Source organism: Carettochelys insculpta, chromosome 1 (genome assembly GCF_033958435.1).
Source record: "Carettochelys insculpta isolate YL-2023 chromosome 1, ASM3395843v1, whole genome shotgun sequence".
Taxonomy (NCBI): Eukaryota; Metazoa; Chordata; order Testudines; family Carettochelyidae; genus Carettochelys; species Carettochelys insculpta.
In genome coordinates this window covers 217,307,157-217,330,033 of record NC_134137.1, presented here as the reverse complement: position 1 = coordinate 217,330,033, position 22,877 = coordinate 217,307,157, and the positions used below count along the sequence as shown (strand labels likewise).

Genomic DNA, 22,877 nt, shown 5'->3' with positions numbered 1-22,877 from the left:
GGAAATAGCGACTAGAAGAGCTCATTTGAAGGCAATGGTTAAGATCTGGAAAAGCAAAGTGATTGGCTTAAGAATGAAGCTGAGGGTCTTGAAAACATGTATTCAGCAGCACGTTGTATGGATGTGAGACATGGATGATAATGAAAGTTTTGAAGAGAAGAATATTGACGTTTGAGAGAAGTTGTTATAGAAAGATCCTGAGAATAGGATGGATGTAGAAGGTCACCAAGGAGGAATTATACAGGAAGATACAGCTGAAATAGAACCTATGCAGAAGGTTACACAATGGAAGTTGCAGCTATTCAGGCACATCTTCAGCATGAATGATGAATGAAAAATCAAGACCCTGGTATTTGGCATAATGGACAGCTCGAATAGGAGAGGCAGACCCCACAGAGAATGGGTAGATGAAATAGTAGATTGGTGTGGAGCTAGTCTACAGAAACTAAGCCACTCCATCATGAACAGGGAAGGGTGGAAAGAAAATAGTGAGAGAGGCATCAGACACCAAAGGGCGCTGAGCCCATGGTTTATGATGATGATGATTCTTGTGTGTAGCTGTGTTATTTCAAAATAAGATGTTCTGGAATAGCTATTCTGGAATGGATTATTTTGAAATAAGACTTCAGTGTTGTAAGTTGTAGGTAGCCCGTTGTGTCCGATGATGACGTCTTGAGCTTGCACAGGCTCATCCATTGTGGACTCGCGTTCAGTGTAGATGTAGCCTTATATTGCAGAGTGACCACATGGGAGAGGCCAGACCAGTTAGAGAGTGACCAGTTCGGCCTGGAGCTCTGCATGTCGCTGGCCACCATTCATGGGTAAGGTTCCTGTGATGGTGATAGCCATGGTTGCCTTCCAACCCTCTGGCTAACCTACATGCCCCACAGTGGGAGCCCAATCCACTGCCACGCTGGCCCACCACAGAGGGTGCCCAATCCAAGCCACAGTGCTAGGTAGGACAAGGGCTGGGTGGGCAGCACAGGTCCTGCTCTTGAGGGTGAGCCAGGCACTGGACCAGTGCTGTCCTGGGGAGCCACCACTGATGCACGAGGCCCTGGTGGATCCCTCTGCACTGAGCCCTTTCCTAGACCCCAAGGAGGATCCAAATAACACCAGATAGATTCTCTTCTTCATATATATTTATACGTGCAAAGGGAGAGTATCTGTCTACACGCATGTATACACCCCACCATTTATCTCCATAAAAATTGTGGTCTTGTACTGAAGGTGAAAAAAGTGAAACCAAAATTGTGGGATGCTGAGGCAAGAAGAATGGAGAAATTGAGGAAAGAAAAAAAAATGTTTCTTGGAGGATTTGTATAATAAAACGATTTACTAAAAGCTACATCATGGAGAACTGATTCCTCTATGTCATTTTGCCTTTTCTGCTAATTATTTGCTTGATTCATGTTTTTAATAGCATCCGTTACTTCCATATAGCTAAGGCGTTGTCATAGTCTCCGCTAAAAATTCCTATTTTCAGAGGCTTCTAACGTAAACCTAAAATAATCACTCCTTACGATGTTTTTCAAGAACTGGTTAGGAGTGAAGAAACACACCACACTCCCTTAAAGTCTTATACAATTTTTTGGTTTCTAAATCTGTTTTAGGTCATCAGCTGCGATTTCTGTAAAAGAGAACAATGGGACATTTATCAGCACTCTGAGTTTGCTGCTTTACAATGTAAGTGTAAAATTAGTGAACAAATTATATGTAATGCTCTCTGAATTACATGTTCTCATTGGCAGACTAGAATTAGGCTCCTAAATGTACTTATTATGTTCTGTTTTCCTCACGAGGGAAGCAGGACTTTCATACAGTTGTTATTCACCTAATTGTTGCCTTGTGCTTCTGCCTGTTGTTTCTTGTGTCAGTCCCTGCTCTGAGGCTGTGTCTAAACTACCTTCCTCCTTCGAAGGGAGGATGGTAAGTTGGGTGCCGGGAGATTATTAATGAAGTGCTGCGCTGCATATGCAGCACTTCATTAAGCTAATTCTCCCCTATGGCAACTCCGAAGTGTTAAACTTCGAAGTGCCTGTATGCATGTAGCTGTGGCTAACCTGCAGGTATTTCAGAGCGCCTGGACAACTTCGAAGTTCTTTGAGGAGTAAAGGGACTTCGAAGTTGCCAGGGTACTTCGAAATACTGGCAGGTTAGCTGCAGCTACACGCGAGCCGGCACTTCGAAGTTTAACACTCAGAAGTAGCCGCAGGGGAGAATTAGCTTAATGAAGTGCTGCATATACAGCACAGCACTTCATTGATAATCTCCCAACACCCTACTTACCATCCTCCCTTCGAAGGAGATAGCTAGTGTAGACAAACCGTGAATGAAGTATCATCTATCTTTATCTATTCTGTGTTTGTACAGTGCCTAGCACACTGGGGTAGTGATCAACAATTAAGGCATCCAGACCTCACAGGTGTACAAATTATAAGTGAGGCACTAGAATTCCTACTTACTGCCTACTGTACCTCTTCTAAATATTATCTAATAATAATAATAACAACAATTAATATGTTCAATTTCTCACAAGCATATGTAGATTCAAGTCTTGTCCAAGTATGTTAAATAAGAGTGAAGTATTCAGGATTCCCTGCCCCTCCAATCTATACAGGCATACAGATGTACTGTTGCATGCACTTTGGATATTGCATGGGTTAATATTTTTAATAGCAGCTTTTGACTGGGCTGACACTTCTTTTATACTTTTTTAGATAATTGGGTTTGAATACACATTACTACGTTGAACTTTTATTATGTAAATATGGTCAATGAGAGTGAAACATAAAAAAATATATGGACTTCTATTTATAACAGCAGCATTAATTCCAGAAATATATTTTGTTGATTAAAATTTTTATTCATACATTTTAAATACCTGATTTAAATATCAATTTTTCAATCTATCAAGCAACATTTTTGTAAATTATGAATTTGATTTTTTTGCTTTATTATTCATGTCATGGTGATGTTGAGTTATAATTCATGCAACTGATTTAAAAGTCATCACTTTTTCTTGGAATATAATGAGCTATAAATATTGTAACAGGACATTTTCCAAAGGCATTTTTTAAAAAATTCATGTTAGTAAGTTTGTCATTTGGCAGAGCAGAGTTCTTAAAAAGAGATTAAAATGTGTTAGAATGAAGATTATATTTCTCCCATTTTTAAATAAATTTGTACTCAAAAGAGGAGAGAGCCAAACTCTTCAAAACTAAAGGAACTGTGTACTGGATAGGAAGTGTGCAATTCAGTTTTTGCAGTAAGAAAATACATAAATATCGTGCAGGGATATGCCCTTGAATGAATTGCCCAAGCCTAAAGGTCTTGATAATGCCCATCTGAAGTTAATGGGGGTAAAATCAGAGCCAAGGTGTTCAAGTTACTGAGAAAGGAGTTATTGGTATTTGACACGTTCCTCAAATCCTTCAGCAGTATTAAGCTCCTGCTGGCACATTCTTTACATCAGCTACTGTGCAAAGATGATCTGTACCAGGGGTTTCAAACTTTTCTTGGAACCAGTGCTTTATAAATGGAGCTTTATTTTTCTGGAAAGCCCTGGCCACATCCTTGTGCTGGGATTTCCATGTCCCTGTCGAGGGAAACCAGAAGCCAAACCCACCAGCCCTGCCCTGCTGGCTGCATAAGTGTGTCACCTCAGGCAGCTCCTTGGCCAGCATGGTTCACATTATGGTGGAGAGAGCCAGCATGCCTTCCCGGACTGAGCAGTGTCTGCTGCAGTTGGTACTAGGAGAGCGCTGGGGGCCTGGGTGCTGCTGGGAGCCATTCACATGGGTGAGACCCCACACATGCTTCCTCCACACCTTCTGGCCAGCAGCCACATGGGCCAGATTAAGTAGCTTTTTCAAAACATTTTGCAGGCTGTGCTGGGGAAGCTCTCGGGCCTGTGAACTGGGAGTTTGAAACCCCAATCAACACCGTATGTTTAGGTTCTGTTATAGGCCAATATTTACCAATGCAGATCCCCAAAATAGACATCGAAAGTCAGATTTAAGCAGGGGTTAGTGTCTTATCAACTATGTTGTGCCTTTTTAGCACCCAAAGACTCTGACTGAAAATCAAGCCATCTTTTTTTTTTTTTTTTTGGGTGTCCAAATAAGGCTTCAGGTGCCAAAGTTCAGAGTAGCTGATTGTTTTTTTTGCCACTTATTCCTCAGTTTATACACCTTATCCACAGTTCCCGCTCTCTTCCTCTCCCCGACTTGTCAATGCTTTCATTTGTTCTGTTGTGCTACTTCATACCTCTGCTGTGTATGACTCCATCTGCAAAATTAATGGGCACAAGCACAAAACTAGTCCTTGTGGAAAGACCTAAAAGATGAATAAGGATTAAAGCCTGGATTTTGAAAGGGGCGTAAGGGACTTAAATACCTAAGTACAACTGTTTGGGTGTGACTGCAACATGTGTAGTTTAGGTACTGAGCTAGCTTTGCTAAAAACTGTTTTGCTAGAATTAGCCCTGTTGTCATGACAGCACAGTCTAGCTGCCCAAATAGAATCACTTCTTAGTCCCTGGTTCAAGATGCAGACAACTCACCCCTACTGCAGTCTGTGCTGCAGCAGGCATTTCTGGAAAGATAGTTTGATCAAAATTAACAACCGGTGTCAGAGCAGCCCCTCCATTTCCAGCATAATACCGAGCTTTAGATTCCCTTTAGAAAATCTCAGCCTAAACCCATAGCGGACTATAGAAATTGCTCCAAAAATCTGTCGGATGTAATAAGGGTAAGTGCTTTCCTGCAGTCTCTTAAATTACCTACAGGATTTAACAGAGGAGTATAGCCCTGCTATCAAATTCTGCTGCTTGGTGTCACAATTCTGTAGCCAATTTTGTCTCATTCTTTCCTATTCTAAAGGACGCTGCCCTTGGGCTGAAGTATATCAGTTGTTTAAAACCTCTGTTCTCATTCTATCAGGCATATCACGTGTTTTGCATATGTAATTGAATGTTTTTCAAACTTTCTGATGCTTGCCTGCCACGCTCTCCTGGGTCTATGGTGATAACGGCTTTTCCAAGCAGGACTGTGAAAATTGCAGGCTGAGTCTTGTCTGTCTTCCCCTTTCACTAAACAACTTTCCCTCACATGCTAAACCTCTCCCCCAACTCTTCTCTTTTTAATGCTTCTCTGCAATGAGGTTCGGCCAAGTGCTTCTCTATGTCCATGTGAATGGTTTCCCAATTCAGCTCCTAAAAACCCTGGCTAGTAGGCCACCTGTGAATTTAGCAGCATACACAGACCATCAGGACACATCTGCCAAGTTTCTTTGATTGTTTATATTCCAGGTACATCACAACACAGTACAGGTTGAACGTCTCTAATGCAGAACTCTCTCATCTGACAACATCCATAATCCGACATGGTTTCAGTTAGCTGGATGAGCACTTATCATGGGTGTGGCCAAGTTTCCCGTGATCCCGCAAAGTTTGTTTGCAGCCATCAGTCCTGGCTCGCAGTGTTCTGTGCTGTTATTTAGCTGTAATTTACCCCAAATGTCTTCTAAGAGTGCAGTAAGCAGTGGAAGTGTTGCTAATGCTTCTAGAAAATATTGACCCATTGACCCATTGTCTAGAAAATTCTCTCAGCTGGCACTGGTCAGGTCCCAAGGGTGCCAGATGAGAGACGTTCAATCCGTGGCAGTTCTGTGGGGCCACCTTCCTGCTCTGTGGCTCAGCTGTTTACACTGCTTGCTTTCTTAACAGTACCCAGCTGGTGAGCTAATTACATCATTAGGTCTTCAAGCTCCCTATCGGTGAAAATAATCTCTTTTCTTTTTTTAACCCTAAATACTTGAGTCCCTTCTACTCTAATTATATCCAGTGTCTGGAGTGTTCTAGATATCCAGGCTGGTGGCTTCCAAAGAGCTCAGCTTATGACAGCTAAGAGCACTCTGTTACTGCACGTTCATTTTACAGTATGATACAACCAACACTCTCAGCCTCTCTGTACACACACCTACACTGTTCTGGCAATGGACTGTTTGAAAAGAGGTAGTTTTTTAATTTTTTTTTTCAATATAATCTTTGTTTATTTTTTACCTAACACTTGAATTTTCCACTAAAGCAAAGTAAAGTGGGAACATTTTTAACAGTGGAGGTTGTGGAAAGCCAGCCCATTTACCTTTGTCCACCATTCCTTCCCTGCGATGGGGGCATGGGCAGGCACGGGGTCAGAAACAGAGTCCCATAGACAGTAGGGTGGAGGGAGGCAGCAGTCAAGACCCCAGACATGGAACTGGGAATGGGGCCAGCGTCGGAGCCCCAGCTAAAACCTGGGGTGCTGGAACACCCCCTGCAAATCTAGTCCCCCTCACCTATGCTAAAGCTACATTGTGGGGAGCAAAGCATCTGTTCAAAGTCTCTGAGGGTAAACCTTAAACTGTATTAAACTTGACAGGACTGCTGTTTCCATTGACACAACTGATCAAAAAAGCTTTTGTGTTCCAAGGTGTTGGTATAGCCATTGTGTTACAGCAAATGTGTGCTTGTTTTTCCAGGACTCAACCTACAGCCAGTTGCTGGTTATCCCCAGTATAGGTTTACCTTTGAAAACAAAAATATACGCAGCAGTACGAGCAACCAACCTTGATGGCAGGTACAGTAAAGGATTGCTTTTCTTTCCTTTTCAAATTTTTGTAGCTCTTGAGCCATACCAACCATCATCTGAGTTATAGGGCTTTTTGACAGTCTTTTTATATATGCGCTTGGCAGAAATTGATTTTTTTAAACCGTAATGGATAACTGATTATTTTCATTGTGCTTTTATTTTTTCAAATTTTCACAGATGTGGAAAACTAAGGGAGTGTCAGGCAATAGGAAAGCACATTAGAAGCATCTGTTTACAGAAGTTACTCTCAGAAGAGGTGTCCTAACAAAACTTCTCTTGACAGATTGCATCTACATGTAAAAGCAGATTGATCTTTTGATTCTTTCTGTCAACAAAAGGGCCCCATGGAGCATCTACATGGCTTTTTTGTGGACAGTTTGTCAGCAAAACACAATTTGTGTATAGATGCTCTGAGTTTTGTTGACAAAATCCCAGTTTTATCTTCAAAACTCTGTAGATATAGCCACTGAGATTCAAAAAGTTAAAGCTTCATAACTTTTAAAAATACAAACTGTCAACACTATGTCAAAATAAGGAACGTAAATATTCTTTAATCAAACTCTAAGGTCTCAAGCAGCATTTTCTTACATTTGTTACCTGTAGATTGAGCATTATGAATGGAAATATTTTGGAAGTTTGCTTATAGATATTGAAATGTGTATTTACTGCTAAAATGTAATCTGTCAAAACCTATTTACAAATAAGAAAATGGCTAATATGTGTGAATCACAGTCCTCAGTTGGACGGATCCAGACCTATTTTGTGTGTTATAGGCTCTTTATTATCAGAGAGGTAGCTGTGTTAGTCTGTAGCTTTGAGAACAACAAGAAGTCTTGTGGCACCTTATAGACCAACAGATATTTTGGAGCATAAGCTTTTGTGGGCAAAGACCCGCTTCATCAGATGCATGAGGTGGGGGGGTGGTTTCAGAGGGGTATTTATAGAGTGGGGTCCCAGTAAGAGGGAGGGCCAGAGCTGACAAGGTCTATTCAACAAGGTGGAAATGGTCCAGTATCAACAGTACTTATCAAAAGAGTTAAAAACAAGTTCACAAGGGGGATGTGACCCTTTGTCAGAGTCTAATGGTGAGATATTAGCACCCAGAGCAGAGAACCTGCCTTTGTAAGATGCGAGCCACTTCCAGTCTCTGTTTAATCCATGGTTAATGGAGTCAAAAAAAAGGCTCTTTATTGCTAATCCTGAACAAAGATTCTCCTTGGGCTCAAGGGAAGGAGTCTTGTACTTTTGTAACAGGAGGACACAAAACAGTAGGAGTAGTCAATTTCGAGAATGGAGTGCGTGAATAGTGGTTTTCTCTGGGGTCTGAACTAGAACCAGTCCTGTTCAACATATTTGTAGATTATCTGAAAAAAAAAAAGAGGAGTTAAACAGTGAGGTGACAGTTTTCAGATGGTGCAAAACTACTCAAAACAATTGAGTCCAAAGTGGACTGCAAAGAGCTAAAAAGGTATGGATAGCTCAGTGGTTAGAGCACTGGCCTAGTAAATCCCCTGTTGAGAGTTCAGCCCTTGAGAGGGGCTTTCAAGAGTATGGGATTTAAACAAATCTGCTAAGGATGGCGATAGGTCATGTTGTGAGTGCAGGAGAACAGGATTCAATGACCTTTTGAGGTCCCTTTCATTTCTACGATATGATGATCTTGCTAAAGAGGGTGATTGGGGAACAAAATAGCAGATGAAACTCAATTGATAAATGCAAAGTGTGCACATTGAAAAACATAATGTTGACAACATGTACAAAATGAAGGGGTCTAACTTACCCATTACTACTAGAGAAAAGACCTTGGAGTCATAGAATACTAGAACTGGAAGGGACCCTGAGAGGTCATCAAGTGTAGTCCCCTGCCCTAATGGCAGGACCAAGCACCATCTATATCATGCCTGGTAGATGTTTGTCTAACCTGCTCCTAGGTATCTTCGATGATGGAAATTCCACAGCCTCCCTAGGAAATTTATTTCAGTATTTCATCAAACACTGTGGATAGTTCTCTGAAAACATCTACTCAATGTATAGTAGCAGTTAAAAAAAGCTAACAGAATGTTGGGAATCATTGACAAAGGGATAGATGTCAAGACAGAAAATATCATAATGTCGCTAAATAAATCCATGGTATGATCACATCTGGAATACTGTATACAGATGTGGTTGTCCCATCTCAAAAGTATATATTGATATTGGAAAAAGTACAGATGAGGGGGACAAAAATGATCACATATATGGATCAGCTTCCCATAGAGAAGAGAGATTAAAAAGGACTGGGACTTTTCAACTTGATAAAGAGGCAACTTAGGAGGAATAACATTGAGGTCCATAAAATCATGACTGATATAGAGAAAGTAAATTAGGATGTGTTATTTATTCCTTTTCTTAACACGAGAACTAGGGTTCACCCAATAAACTTAGTAGGCAGCAGGTTAAAACAGAAGGAAGTAGTTCTTCACACAATGCACAGTCATCCTGGGATATTCTTTCCCAAAGATGTTGTGGAGGTTGAGACTATTCAAAAACAAAATCAGATAAATTTGCAGTGGATGCATCTATCAATGACTATTAGACAGTATGGGCAGGGTCTGCGTCCATAGGCTCTGTTTGCCAGAATCTGGGAGTGGCTAACGGGATGGATCACTTAATGATTGCATGTTCTCTTTATTCCTTCTGAAGCACCTGGCATTGGCCACTGTTGGAAGACAGGATACTGGGCTAGATGGACCTTTGGTCTGACCCAGCATGACTGTTTTGCTCTTATGAGGAGGTGAATCCTGTCTAACGCAGCTATGAAATTCTGAGAGGCAATGATGTGCAGCAGTGTGAGACCCATTGATGTGCTGCGGCCATTGATTTGTAACAGCTTCTTTACTTTGGAACAGATGGCTATAAAACCATATTGGTTGAATTGTGTCATTCCTGCACCATGGGATACACTGTAAAGTAATGTAAGCAATGAAGAAAAGTAAAAACCATTATACTGACATACAATGGCCTCAGTGGAAATGCAGAGGATTCTTTACATGGCTCATAACTGTACATAACTGTGTACATTCAGTTCATCAGCTAGCACTATCAACTTGTACCTCAGGTTTTTTTTTAAATCATGTTGTCTGACGATTATCTTGCTCCTCATGCAGATGGAATGTTTTGATGGACTATTGTTACACCACTCCATCTGGTAATCCCAATGATGAGCTCAGATACGATCTCTTCTTTAGGTAGGTATTTTGCAAATCCAGCATTTGTATGCAAATACCCTTCTTTTATGACCACATTTATGCGTTCTCTGTATGATACGGTAATGCTTACATTTCTTGATGGGCATGAGAGTTTTAAGGGAGGTCCAAAGTATTTGCTTGTTCAAATTTATTAGACACTTCTCCAACTTTTTGCAGACATAAATATTGGGTAAGTGTGCCCGGTCATGAAAATCTTGTGCACTAAGGTAGCTGTAGGAATAGACATTTTGCAAGCATGTGCTAAGGGTTGTCTATACGTATTTCAATGGATAGGTGTTTGTTAACATTTATTTTAATGCAAGCAAGTGGGAAGATGATCTCTAGGTAGATGATAACCATTTAAGATATCTAAGGAGCTGATTGAGGGAAGTGTTTAAGCACAAGCTTCAGTGCTGTCCTGAATGAGAATGATTTTCTGAATTGGGGCCTTAAAAAGGCTAGAAAGGAGCAATTCGGTGTCTCAGCAACACCTCAGATTAAATGACAGGCTCTTGATGGAGCTGCTACCTTCTTTTAGAGGTGCTTATCTACGTAAAATAGCTTGCCTAATATTTTGTTTCAAGCACCACCATTATTGGGGGATTTAAATCAAATGGGACCTGCAACTACTTTAATTTTGGTTTTGATATTGCAAAACACACCATTCAGGAACTCCCTAACCAAGCAAAACTTGGTTTTGGTGGGTTTGTGTGACATTTGACATCTCAGTTGAAAATTAAAAAACCCACTTTCCAAGTCTGTAAGATGTTTTAATTTTTTAAAAAAGCAATGCCTTAAAGAGGTGTGTAAGACCTACCCACCCTCATCCTCCTCAGAACTCTGCAGTAGTGACTCTCCTTTCGGTTTTAGGCCTCCTTTTTAGTGGCAACCAACAGCTACCTTCTTTCTATCTCAGGGCTTCTCTTTTCCTCCCCCAGCAGGCCCATCTTGTAGTCACCTTGACTCCTTGTCAGGATCAGGACTAGTTATCTCAAATCCTGTCAGGTCCAGACACTCCAAGGCAAGTGTTTCCCATAAAGAAAATATCAGAAGTGTGACGCTCTTGAACATAGATCCTTTTCAGGGTTTGTAAGAGTAATACTGACTCTGAGCCTGTTGTCCACTGTCATTCTCTGCCTATCTGTGCAGTTCGCACTGCCATGCCATTTCAGCACTTGACCTACTCCAGTGCACTCGAGACTCTCATAGCTGCCTGTTTTGGATGACGTGGTGCTGTCTTTTTTTTTTTAAATAGATTTTAAGCATTGTTCTTGATACTTATAATCCTTTATTCTCAGGGGCTAAAAATCAGAAGCATACATGGTCATCCCAGTTTTCATCTTTTTTACCAATTAGCTGCGACAAGGACCCACAGACAACTGTAATTGAGAATGGCAAGAGCCAGATGGGCCGGTTTTCCTTCGAGGTGTTTCGCTTTGTCAAGCACAAGAACCAGAAGATGTCTACAGTCTTCCTCCATTGTGTGACAAAGCTGTGTAGAACGGATGACTGCCCCTTTCTTGTACCTGTAAGTTTTGAAGAGGCTTTTGTCCATAACGTTCATAAATGTGCCAGAGGCACAACTGTGGGGCCATTCTACAGCTGTAACGAACAGATGGGTACAGTTGGGAGAGGGTATCTGGGTTGTGCAGATGCAAATGGCACCTAGAGTTTGAACTTTGTCAGCTATCTGTAAAGAATGTGAATGCAACAAACGAAGAGTGGCACTTCAGTCACATCACCACTGCGTGAAGTAACACTTGGGACAGTAAAGCTCTGGGGAATGGGCCTTGGCAAAAGGAATGTTCACTTATAGGTCTCTCGGTCACATCATGGCTATGGTGATAGAGACCAACTGTTAGAAAAACACTGATAGTTTATAAAACACGAGGGGGTGTTCTTACCACATCTCCTAGGAAAATGGTATTTGCATCACAAGGAACCATAAGTGTATCTTGGAATAATGAGCAGAGGCCTAGCTGTGTTACTCTATATGTGCAAAAATAACGAGAAGTCCTGTGGCACCATATGGACTAACAGATACTTTGGAGCATAGGCTTTCATGGGCAGAGATCCACTTTGTCTTTGCATCTTACGAAGAATGTGTTTGCCCACGAAAGCTTATGCTCCAAACATCTGTTTGTCTATAGGGTGCCACAGGACTTCATGTTGTTTTTTCTTGAAATAATGTCAGTTGAAATCTCCAGGTTAGAGAACAAGTTTGAGCCTTAGACGGACCTACCCAGTCAATTCTAGATGTGGTATCCACAAGACAAAATTGAAGAGCATTCACAGGATGTTTTTGGGAAAGTTGCACTATCACATCTATCTGCTATACCATTGAATGCTCTAAAACTGAATGCTCTTCAATTTTGTCTTGTGGATACCACATCTAGAATTGACTGGGTAGGTCTGTCTAAGGCTCAAACTTGTTCTCTAACCTGAAGATTTCAACTGACATTATTTCAAGAAAAAACAACATGAAGTCCTGTGGCACCCTATAGACAAACAGATGTTTGGAGCATAAGCTTTCGTGGGCAAACACATTCTTCGTAAGATGCAAATACAAAGTGGATCTCTGCCCGTGAAAGCCTATGCTCCAAAGTATCTGTTAGTCCACATGGTGCCACAGGACTTCTCATTATTTTTGCAGGTACAGACTAATACAGCTTGGCCTCTGCTCTTTATTCCAAGATATACTTATGGTTCCCTGTGATGCAAATACCATTTTCCCAGGAGACTTAGTGAGAACACCCCCTTGTGTTTCATAAACTATCAGTGTTTTTCCAACAGTTGGTCTCTATCACCCTAGCCATGATTTGACTGAGAGACCTGTAAGTGAACATTCCTTTTGCCAAGGCCCATTCCCCAGAGCTTTACAGTCCCAAGTGTTACTTCACGCAGTGGTGATGTGACTGAAATGCCACTCTTCATTTGTTGCATTCACATTCTTTACAGATAGATGACAAAGTTCAACTCTATGTGCCATTTGCATCTGCTATACTATTCAGTGTGTAGAGTAAGTGTCTTTAGTACACCTGTGTTAACAGTGGAGCTGGTTGAAAATATCCTGGTAGGACACTTCTTCAACAAAAAATGCCAATTTTTTTGGACTTTTATCTTCTACTGAAACATGTCTACCTTAATGAGATTCCATTTCAGGAAAAATATTGGGGGGTGGGTAGGGCAGAATTATTTTGATAAGATCAGAACCATCTGCTTTGACATCTTTAGAAAGAAACATTTTGATTCTTATTGTTGAAACATTTTATTTAGAAATTCTTTATCATATAAAAATAGCAAATTTGAAATGGAAACAATTATGTGAGCAAGAGAAAATGTTCTGGTATGATTTTTTTGAAAAATTTGTTCTGTGGGAAGTTTTAAATTTTTTTGCTTTCAGTGGATTTTTTTGAATAAAACCAATTTTGAAATTGCAGAATTTCCTGTGAAATGGTAATTCCATTTCCTCCACATCTCCATCCAGCACCTTGCACGATCACTAAAAATGTGTGGGTGGGTAGAGGAGGAGGAGGAGGAAGAGGGAATTTACTCATCTAAGCTCCAGTTCAGCACAGAACTTAAAGTATGTTGTTAATGTTAATGTGCTTGAGTGCTTTGCTGAATCAGGTCCTGAAAAATGAAGTATGAAAAGAGTCAAATTAGAATGCTTCATTTTAGGTTTCAGCCTGGCTTGTGTACCATGGTGGCTGGGAAAGAGGATGGTCAGTTAAAGGTGGAACAGACACTAATGTTAGACTCATATGAAAAATGACAGTAAATACTCAACCCAACTTTTTTATTCTGATGAGCTATATGGAAAATGAGTGATCCACTATAGATGCTCTTTTAAAAATGTAACGGATTTGCTGGAACAGTGGTCAACAATCCCTGGCACGAGTACCAAGAGCAGCAGGTGAGCTGATTTTCATCAGCCCTCAAGTTGGAAGCTCAGCCCTACCCTTCCTCCCCCATGCATCCTGGAGCCTGCTCAAACCCGTGCTGCCTGTGGATTAAGAAAAGACCAGCTAATGCTACCAACCACCAGCTAAACAGTAAAGCTCTGCATCTTAATTTATTTATGAATGAAGTTATTGTAAGTAGGATTATTAGTGACTTTAGAAAGTATCACCGGCATTCAGCGCGTACAGAGAGGTCAAAAGGTCAAATTGTGGCACTCCACCTCATGAAGGTTGCTAACCCCCTGGGCTAGACTCTCACCTGTTATTTTTTCATATCCCTAGTCTAGCATGTAAATGTTGCCTGGTACAGGTGGCTATGAACAAAGCTCTGGTAAATTACTGAAAAGTTTATTGTACTGTAATATGAATACTGTAAATGAGAGCAGTGCAATTCCATAAACAAAATGAAGCGAAATACAACTGGAAGTCAATCATTTACAATGTGCAGTGGCTATTGCATCTGTTTTGATTGCAAAGTAAATGAATGCATACAAGAAATAAAGCTCTAATATCACTTTTTAAAAGAGCTGACATTCTAAATGGAAGTTCAGGAAGGCAATAATTCTTCTCCACTCTAAACCTGTGATTGTTTTGATTAACTACTCAGAGTTGCAGCAACAGAGAAAGAAGAGCTGCTGTTAGGAGAACAACTTGGAATGCTCAGAGCACCTCTGGAAATGCTGTAATCTCTGCTGGCCCCATCATTACAAGGAGCGGTAGGAATTATCAAAGCTTTCTGTGTACTGCAGGAATTTCAGAAACATGGAGAGATGTTTTGCTGTTTAATGAGAGCTTTGGTGACTCAAAACCCAAGCCATTTGATTTGGATCTACTTCTACTGGCAGACTGAATTTACATGTAAAAGTTCGGAGCCAATTTTTGGTCAGACATGGACTCAGAACACCCGGGCTGTATCTACACTACAAAAATAACTTCGAAGTTGCTTACTTTGAAGTACAACTTCAAAGCAAGCAACTTTGAAGCTGAGTGTCTACACACACCCTACTTTGAAGTTAAACTTCATAGTAGGGCATTACTCCACTCCCAGGAATGGACCAAGTGCTTTGAAGTTGGGCTCCCTGCTTTGAAGTTAACTTCAAAGTAAGGGGAAAAAAATGTGTGTGGACTCTCTGCTGGCTACTTCGATGTAGTGCCTAACTTTGAAGTTAGTTCTTAGTGTAGACGCACCCCCACTGAAGTCATTGTGATTTATGTGCATGTGTCTGAGGCTAGCACAAGCATCCAAACTCAACAGAATTCTCATGTGTCATACAGATGCAGCTTCCATTTAAGACAATGGAAAGTGAACCCATCTAGCAAAGAAAAAATGAGCCTGATTCATTTTGCTTAAAATCAGATATCAAGATAGGAAAGTCACAATTGGGGGGGGGAAATACTTAGAAGCTAATACACATACCACTTAGCATTGTCTCTCCCTGCTCATTCCCTGCTCTTTCATCTCCATCTTAGGATATGTCTAAACTGCAAAAAAGGGCGTGGTGAAAAGGGTGTGGTCTTAACTAGCATTACCTCACTTGAGTTAAGTTAATAAAGGCACAGCAATTTAACTCTGGACTCACTTAAGCTGAGGCAAAAACCCAGATTGCTCTGTGTTCAATGCTATTTTAACGCAGCTTAAATAGGATGAGAAAGAACACTTCTTTTTTGCAGTGTAGGCATAACTTTAATGACATTAACCATGGATTGCAATGGCAATGTAGTTTTTGCTCAGCTTTCAACTGTAAACAGAGATTGAAGCAAACAGTTCCCATTTTTAATATAAAGACAGGCTTCCAGTTTCTGTTTTCAATTATGCTCTGAATGGATACCAGTTTAAGGCCACTGATTTCCAGTCTTTGAGAATTTTAGGGTATTGCAAATACATTTTGGAATTTCTGAGAAGCAAATGTTTTGTGTATCCCTATGACAAGGTAGTAAAGATAAAATATTTTGAGCCACATTCTACTGTCAGATGCATGTCAGTAACTGTCCTTGGGTCTGTTTTCAGTGGTGTCAGTCTGAATTGAAACCAATGAAATTTAAAGTAGAATGTAATTCCCTAGAGGAAAAAGAATTACTATGACCCTCAGGACTAAACTGTCTATATTTACTGTGTGATTCGGTGGCACCTTATAGACTAACTGATACCTTGGAGCATAAGCTTTACTGGGCAAAGACCTGCTTTGTCAGATGCAATATAGTGGAGATTCCAGAGGTCTAATTACACAGGCTCATGAAAAGGAGGGAGTCCTGATTAGGAGGAAGGTCAGAGCTGATGTGCACCTATTGTGGAGGTGTGAACACCAAGAAAAGAGAAACTGATTTTGTAGTTGGCCAGTGACTCCCAGTCTCTGTTCAATCCTTTATTGATGGTGTCGAATTTGCAAATGAATTGTAGCTTAGCAGTTTCTCTTTGGAGTCTGTTTTTGAAGTTTTTTTGTCGCCGGTTGGCTACTTTTAAATCTCTTACTGAGTGTCCAGGGAAATTGAAGTGTTTTCCTACAGGTTTTTGTATGTTACCATTCCTGATATCTGATTTGTGTCCATTTATTCTTTAACACAGAGACTGACTGGCTTGGCCAATGCATATGGCAGAGGGGCATTGCTGGCACATGATGGCATATATTACATTAGTAGCTGTGCAGGCAAATGAACCCTTGATGGCGTAGTTGATGTGGTTAGGTCCTGTGTTGGTGTCGCTGGTGTAGATATGTGGGCAGAGTTGGCACCGAGATTTGTTGCAGGGATTGGTTCCTGAGTAAGAGTTGCTGTGGTGTGGTCTATAGTTGCTGGTGAGAATTTGTTTCAGTTTGGCAGACTGTCTGTAGGCGAAGACAGGCCTGCCTCCCAAGGTCTGTGAGAGTGAGGGATCATTGTCCAGGATGGGTTGTAGATCACTGACGATGCGCTGGAGAGGCTTTAGCTGTGGGGTGTATGCGATGACCAGTGGTGTTCTGTTTCTTCCTTGTTGGGCCTGTCTTGTACCAGGTGGCTTCTGGGTACGTGTCTGGTTCTGTCAGTCTGTTTCTTCAGTTCCTTAGGTGGGTGTTGTACTTTCAGGAAAACTTGGTAAAGGTCTTGTAGGTGTTTCTCTGTCTGAGGGATTGCAGTTGTATCTTAGTGCTTGGCTGTATACAGTGGATTGTGTGGTGTGCCCTGGATGGAAGCTGGAGACATGTAGATAAGCATAGTGGTCTGTGGGTTTCTGGTGTAGGGTGGTGTTTACATGACCATCACTTATTTGCACGGTTATGTCCAGGAAGTGGATCTCTTGTATGGACTGGTTGAGGCTGAGATTGATGGTGGGGTGGAAATTGTTGAAATTACAATGGAACTTTTCAAGATCCTCCTTCCAATGGGTCAGCCAAGCACTAAGATACAACTGCATTTGCTTCAAACCCTCCGACAGAGATAAACACCTACAAAACCTTTGCCAAGCTTCCCTAAAACTACAAAACTTTCTTGTTGTTTTTGTGGATACAGACTACCACGGCTACCACTCTGATACCGATTTACTGTGTGGTGTTGGAGACATGCACACAAGCAAGAGGAGAAATCTGGCCACAGAGAATTGGGAATGCATTCAGTTTTTTGTATGTGTCTGGTTAGAAAAAGGGATTTTAACAGAACTGGAATAATAATGCCAAACATAGCTCATATAATTGAAGTAGAAAAGAGATTTGCTTCAGCCATGCTCACGACCCTTTTGAGTTCACTTCTCATGAATTTTCATATAGTTTAAAAATATCTGGGGAAATTGAATTTCAGAAGTGCAAGATACAGTCTCAGAGGGGTAACCAGGTTAGTCTGTAGCATCTAAAAAAGAAAAAAACCCCAAAACCCAAGCAGTCCTGTAGCACTTTAACTATTAACAATTTTATTTATTAGGTAATAAGCGTTCATGGGTAAGACCCACTTCCTCAGATTCAGAATCTGAGGAAGTGGGTCTAACCCACAAAACCTCATTACCTAATAAATAAAACGGTTAGTCTTTAAGGTGCTACAGGACTGCTTGTTTTTGTAAAGGTGCAAAAATAAGGAAACTGACTTTCATATTTTCATGATAGCCAATCTGGGCACAGAAACAAGATCATGGGATTTATTTGACCAGTCATAGATAAACATTAGAGCCTAAGTTTCAAATATTGACGATCAATTTACAGAAGTTTACAAAAAATAGGAAACATTTAATGAATTGCCTTTGAATGTTAAAGAAATTATAGCATACCACAAGGTTTTTGTGGCTATTCCATGGTCAGTAGTGGTGGCTAAATTCTTTATACACACGATTATTGAAAATTGTTTGTCTAGATCTAGTTTAGCCATGAATATGCATGGAAGCGGGATATAATCATTTTTCAATTGGTGCCTGTTTCAGAAATAGAATTCAAATATTTAATGGATGGTGTAGTGAACAATTTAACTTTATTTCTGGCTTTTAGGTTGCAGAGGTAGGAAAGGTAGTGCAGATCTCCATTTACCCATCAGTTGGAAGACATGCATTGAATTTTTGACTGTCACAGGTTTCCAGCATGACTTGGGGCAATCAGATTGCATCAGTTCTGCTTTTGTAAAATGGTACTTCCCTATTTTGAGGCTAAACTCTATTAATGATTGTGGGGCTCTCAGATAAATAGTTACAAGACACCATATAAATATCTGCATAGGTACATAGCATTGCTGTTGCTTGTGACTCACTCATCTCGGCTTTAAGCAATCCGAACACTGATTTCATTCACAGAGACCTTGCACTTATTTATCTATGATAAGTTACTTTAGACACAATGTTTTTCTGTCTGTATATGGAAGTAAAAGAATTATTTATTTGTGAAGGCAAAACTGTTTAAAAATAATGGTAGCCATTATATGTTCTACTTAAAAATACAAGATGCGTTCCTGAAATAAATGTACTTTTGAGATGTGTTTGAGGCTTGCAAAGACAAAATATTTAGTTTCTACTCCAACAACTGGGATTCAGTAAATGCTAGGGAAAAATGTAAATTCATTCCTTATTATAACTCCTTTTTGCTATTGTCAAGGAAGAAACGTGTGGAGGAGGAGGAGACTTGTAATTCTATGTAGTCACAGATTTCTTTGATGAAACAAAGATAAATTACCTCCACCATTGCAGAATCCCTACCTTAGTGCAGCAGACAGTGAGGAGACATTCTTGCTGCAATGTTTTGGATCATACTTTTATGAAATAGCACAAAAAAGAATTAACAATACGTTCAGCTAAATGGAGCTTAAATAAGATTTTTTTGCAAATTAGTAAGTGGTGCAGAAGACTAATATCCTCACAGTAAAATTAGGAAACTTCTCATTATTAATGTTCTTAACCTGATTTAATCACTGATGTTGGTAGCGACTAGGCAACATTGCCAGCACAGTTTCTGAGTTTCAGGATAGCCCTCGTTTTATTTTTGCCTGGTTTTAGTGGGGTTGAGGAGAAGGTGTGGATATTGATGACTGTAAAATACATTGCCTCCAATTTTATATTTTTGTACAGATGAGACGCCAACCAACAATTCACAGCTTGGTAAGTCTGCTCTGAGAAACATAGAAGAATGGTATTGCAAAAGGGCTACGCTCATGAGTGGTAAACCATTTGGATTCAGTTATATGTATTGTACAGTTTTCCTCATTACCATGAATTTAAAATGAGACACTACGAATGAGTTATAAAGAAAGCAATAGGTAGATCTGGAATGCTCAGTTAAGTTCATGCACCCAGCCCCAACAGTTCAGCAAATTCCAATCTCTACTATTGAAGTGAAATTGCAGATCAAATGCAACCCTATTTGTGCTGCTATGGCACATTAGAAAACAGCACAGCTGCCAGAAGAAAAATCAAAGGTTTAAGCAATACTAATTTCCTGCAACAGATGAATCGAATCACAAAATGGTCATTATGGTGCAGCCCAACTTGGCTGGCTTCACAGTGCAGAAAGGTAAAGGTCCTCTGCTTCAGCTTCTGTAGTCCCCGACCTTTGTCCTGGATGTAACCATAGGATCCACGGAAATAGTTGGTGATAAGGCATCTGCAGAGTCCAATGCTGCTTCTCTGCTGCTTGGTGAAGTAAGCTGTAAAGAAAAATGAGGTAGTGTAGGGGAAAGTGTAAGTATATAAATTGTCAGAATGCTCCTCCTCCTGATGACCTAGAATTCTTTTGGGTGGAGAAATAAATCTGTAGCATATTCTTGATTTCCCTCTTGCTGTTGTCAGGCTGATAATCTTTATTGATATATACTAGGGAATCGTAACAAAATTCGGCTGCTCTCCCCCCTGAAATTTAAGGCAACTGGGAAAGAATCCCCCTAGTCCTTCCTTCTCCCAACACATTTAAATACTGGGAAATCCAGAATCATGGTAAGAGTCCTTCTCTATAAGAAAACAATGTCTAATGGTAATTTGGCATTAAAGAAAAAGAGAAAGCGTTCTTGTGAGCAGATATCCTGCATTCCTCAGTATGGAATTCAAATCAGCTTATGCCTTAAATATTGTCATATCTTACTCACCCTGGTGGGGACAGGGGTATATATATGGGAAGGACCTATGTGTCTGCAACTACTCTCTAAATACATTCTGTACAGTTCAGTATGAACCTGTTAACTAGTTTTTGCATTGCGGCATGGAGACAGAGATCTGCTGAAGGAGACTGAGACCTTTTGGAGCTTTTTTTTTTATTTCCTTGCAGGTCGTCCAAATGGACCAACTTTCCAGCTGAACTCAATCACCAGTGCACTGATTTCAGGAACAGTCATTTTAGGGATTATGAGTGTTTTCTTCTTTGTATGTTCTCTCACTCTCCTGCACAGGAAATGGTCTGGTAGCTCAGTTTTGGATGGTGTACAAAATCTAGCTGTCAACTAAAAGGAACAGTGAGTTTTCACTAGTTTTGGGGGTGGGAGATTGCCTTCATTGTCCATAAGATGTATTTGTGTTATAAATTTACCAAGGCAAACTTCAGCTAGATTTATCTGTAGCCTTGTAGCTTTATCATATAGCTCAACAGTCATAACAATGGGAAGAATTCTAGGTAATTCTTTTCATATATGTTTGTGATCAGACTATTTATATTCTGCCCATGGGTGTACACGCTGTAAAATGAATGCCCTACTTCGATCCGGGGGGTCTTAAAATTTAAAGACGCTTAAGATAAAACATCACTCAATCCACTATTACTAAACCAGACCTAGCCAACCAGACACATTCCTATTTAATCACCACCTTTGATAAAGACCGCCTGTACTTTTATCTTTTTTTCTTTATTTTCCCAGTTTACTGTTTGTGCTTTTCAAAAAAATTGTTTCAGTTCAGAACATACATTTTCTATCTGGACTTAAAAATAACTGCAAAACAAATCAAAGTGAGTGGACCACAATCATCACCCATGTAGAAATAAGATCGTATGACCCTCAGGAAGAATTTTGCTCTACCGTGTTGTTCCACTGAATTCAGTGGGGCTACACACAGTGAAAATCAAGGCAAAATTTGGTATGTTAACTGTCCATCAAGCTGTTTAGTGCTGAAAATTCAAAGGCATTCCCAGGGCACAGTTTCTCAGACAAAGGACTCTCACAGGCTACATCTACAGTAGAGTGGTCCTTCTAAAGAAGTTCTTCCACAAGATCTCTTCCAAAAAAAACTTCTTTTGAAAGAGCACATTCACACACACAAAAGTGGATGGAAAAAATCAATCTGCTCTTTTGATAGTGTCCTCTCAGCTCCTGCCCTTTAGAAAGAATGGGCCAGGGATTGAAAAATATGGCACCCTGAGGACTCCCCTTCTGAAAAAAGGGCCCCCGGGGCACATACACAAGTTTTTTTCCTGAAAGAATCTTTCAAGGTGCTCATCTGGGGCAGGAAGAGGGCTGCCAGAAAAAGTGCTGTGTTCTTCTGATTTAATATCGAAAGAATGCATTTTGTGTGTACATACTTGGTGGGATCTCACTCGTGTAGACATAGCCAGAGTGAAGTCTTCCAATGGTAACTTTAGAGGGTGCTTGCCTGCATCATAAGTTCAGTTTTTGCTAAGCCTTACTTGAGCCAGGTCTGCACTAGGAGGTAAAACTGATTTTTAGATATGCAAATCCAGCTATGACAATTGCATAGATGGGGTTGACTTATCCAAAATTTGACTTTTGCTACTGTCCACAAAGTGGGAGTTAGACCAGATAAACTCTGCCCTTGACTTCCCTTGCTCCTCACAACTGCCAGGAGTACCAGGGTTGACGGCAGTGCTGTGACAGTTCAATTTAGCATGTCCCCTCTAGGCATCCTAAATTGAACCTCAGAAGATCAACCATCAGTGCATTGATTTTCCCATAAGTGTAATGGACCTTAAGATGCAATCAGCATTGCTCTTACCCTGAGTTATACTCTGCTCTCATGGCCATGCTAGGGTGCAAAGAATTTACTCCTCTATTTCCAAAACAACCCACCAATGGACCGAACAACCATCGAAAATCCCAATAACTTTTCCAGCCAAAAGGATGTTTTAGGACCAAATTCTGCAGGTGGAGCAAAACTCCACTGAAATAGTAATTGGAAGGGACCAGTTCTGTCACATCAGCTGCACAGTTCAAATAATGAAGTGGTCCCTCCACCCAGAACTATCCACGAGTGGTGCTTTCCTTTTGTTGCTTCATCCCATGAACTAGATGTCCTCCCTGCTTGGGGCCAGGTGGAGGTGGAAGGAGACTTGCAAGAACAGGCCAAGTTCCTTGCTGGAATTGCAGCTCCAGCTAATCTGATAAACTTTAGACCCTCTGAATTAAGTGTGAATGATCATGCGTCTCTTTCAATAGGTATCTCTGAGTAGGAATTTTGGTACATTGGTTGAGGAATCTGGGAGAGTACATTGGTACTGATAACAAGTGAGGCAGTAAAAGATACAGTATATATATATTAATTTGATTGCTAAATGCTTAGAATTTGTGTCCAAACTCAGTAAACTGTTAATTTCACATATCATGGACTATACAGACTGATTCATCCTCACCTCCTTGTTGTTTATCACTTCTCCTGTATTAATCATGTCTATGTTTTCTGT

The 22,877-nt window shown here is 40.5% G+C and overlaps 1 protein-coding gene across 1 annotated transcript in view; it reads left to right on the top strand.

The window, feature by feature from the left end:
• Nucleotides 1–20,695, top strand: part of ZPLD1 (zona pellucida like domain containing 1) — a 55,744-nt gene extending 35,049 nt beyond the window's left edge. The window contains exons 5-11 of the mRNA XM_074983526.1: nt 1,614–1,686; nt 6,523–6,620; nt 9,779–9,859; nt 11,216–11,387; nt 14,429–14,537; nt 19,331–19,360; nt 20,520–20,695. Of these exons, the coding sequence (XP_074839627.1) occupies nt 1,614–1,686; nt 6,523–6,620; nt 9,779–9,859; nt 11,216–11,387; nt 14,429–14,537; nt 19,331–19,360; nt 20,520–20,695 (739 nt within the window). The remainder of the gene's footprint in view (nt 1–1,613; nt 1,687–6,522; nt 6,621–9,778; nt 9,860–11,215; nt 11,388–14,428; nt 14,538–19,330; nt 19,361–20,519) is intronic.
• The last annotated feature ends 2,182 nt before the right edge of the window (nt 20,696–22,877 follow it).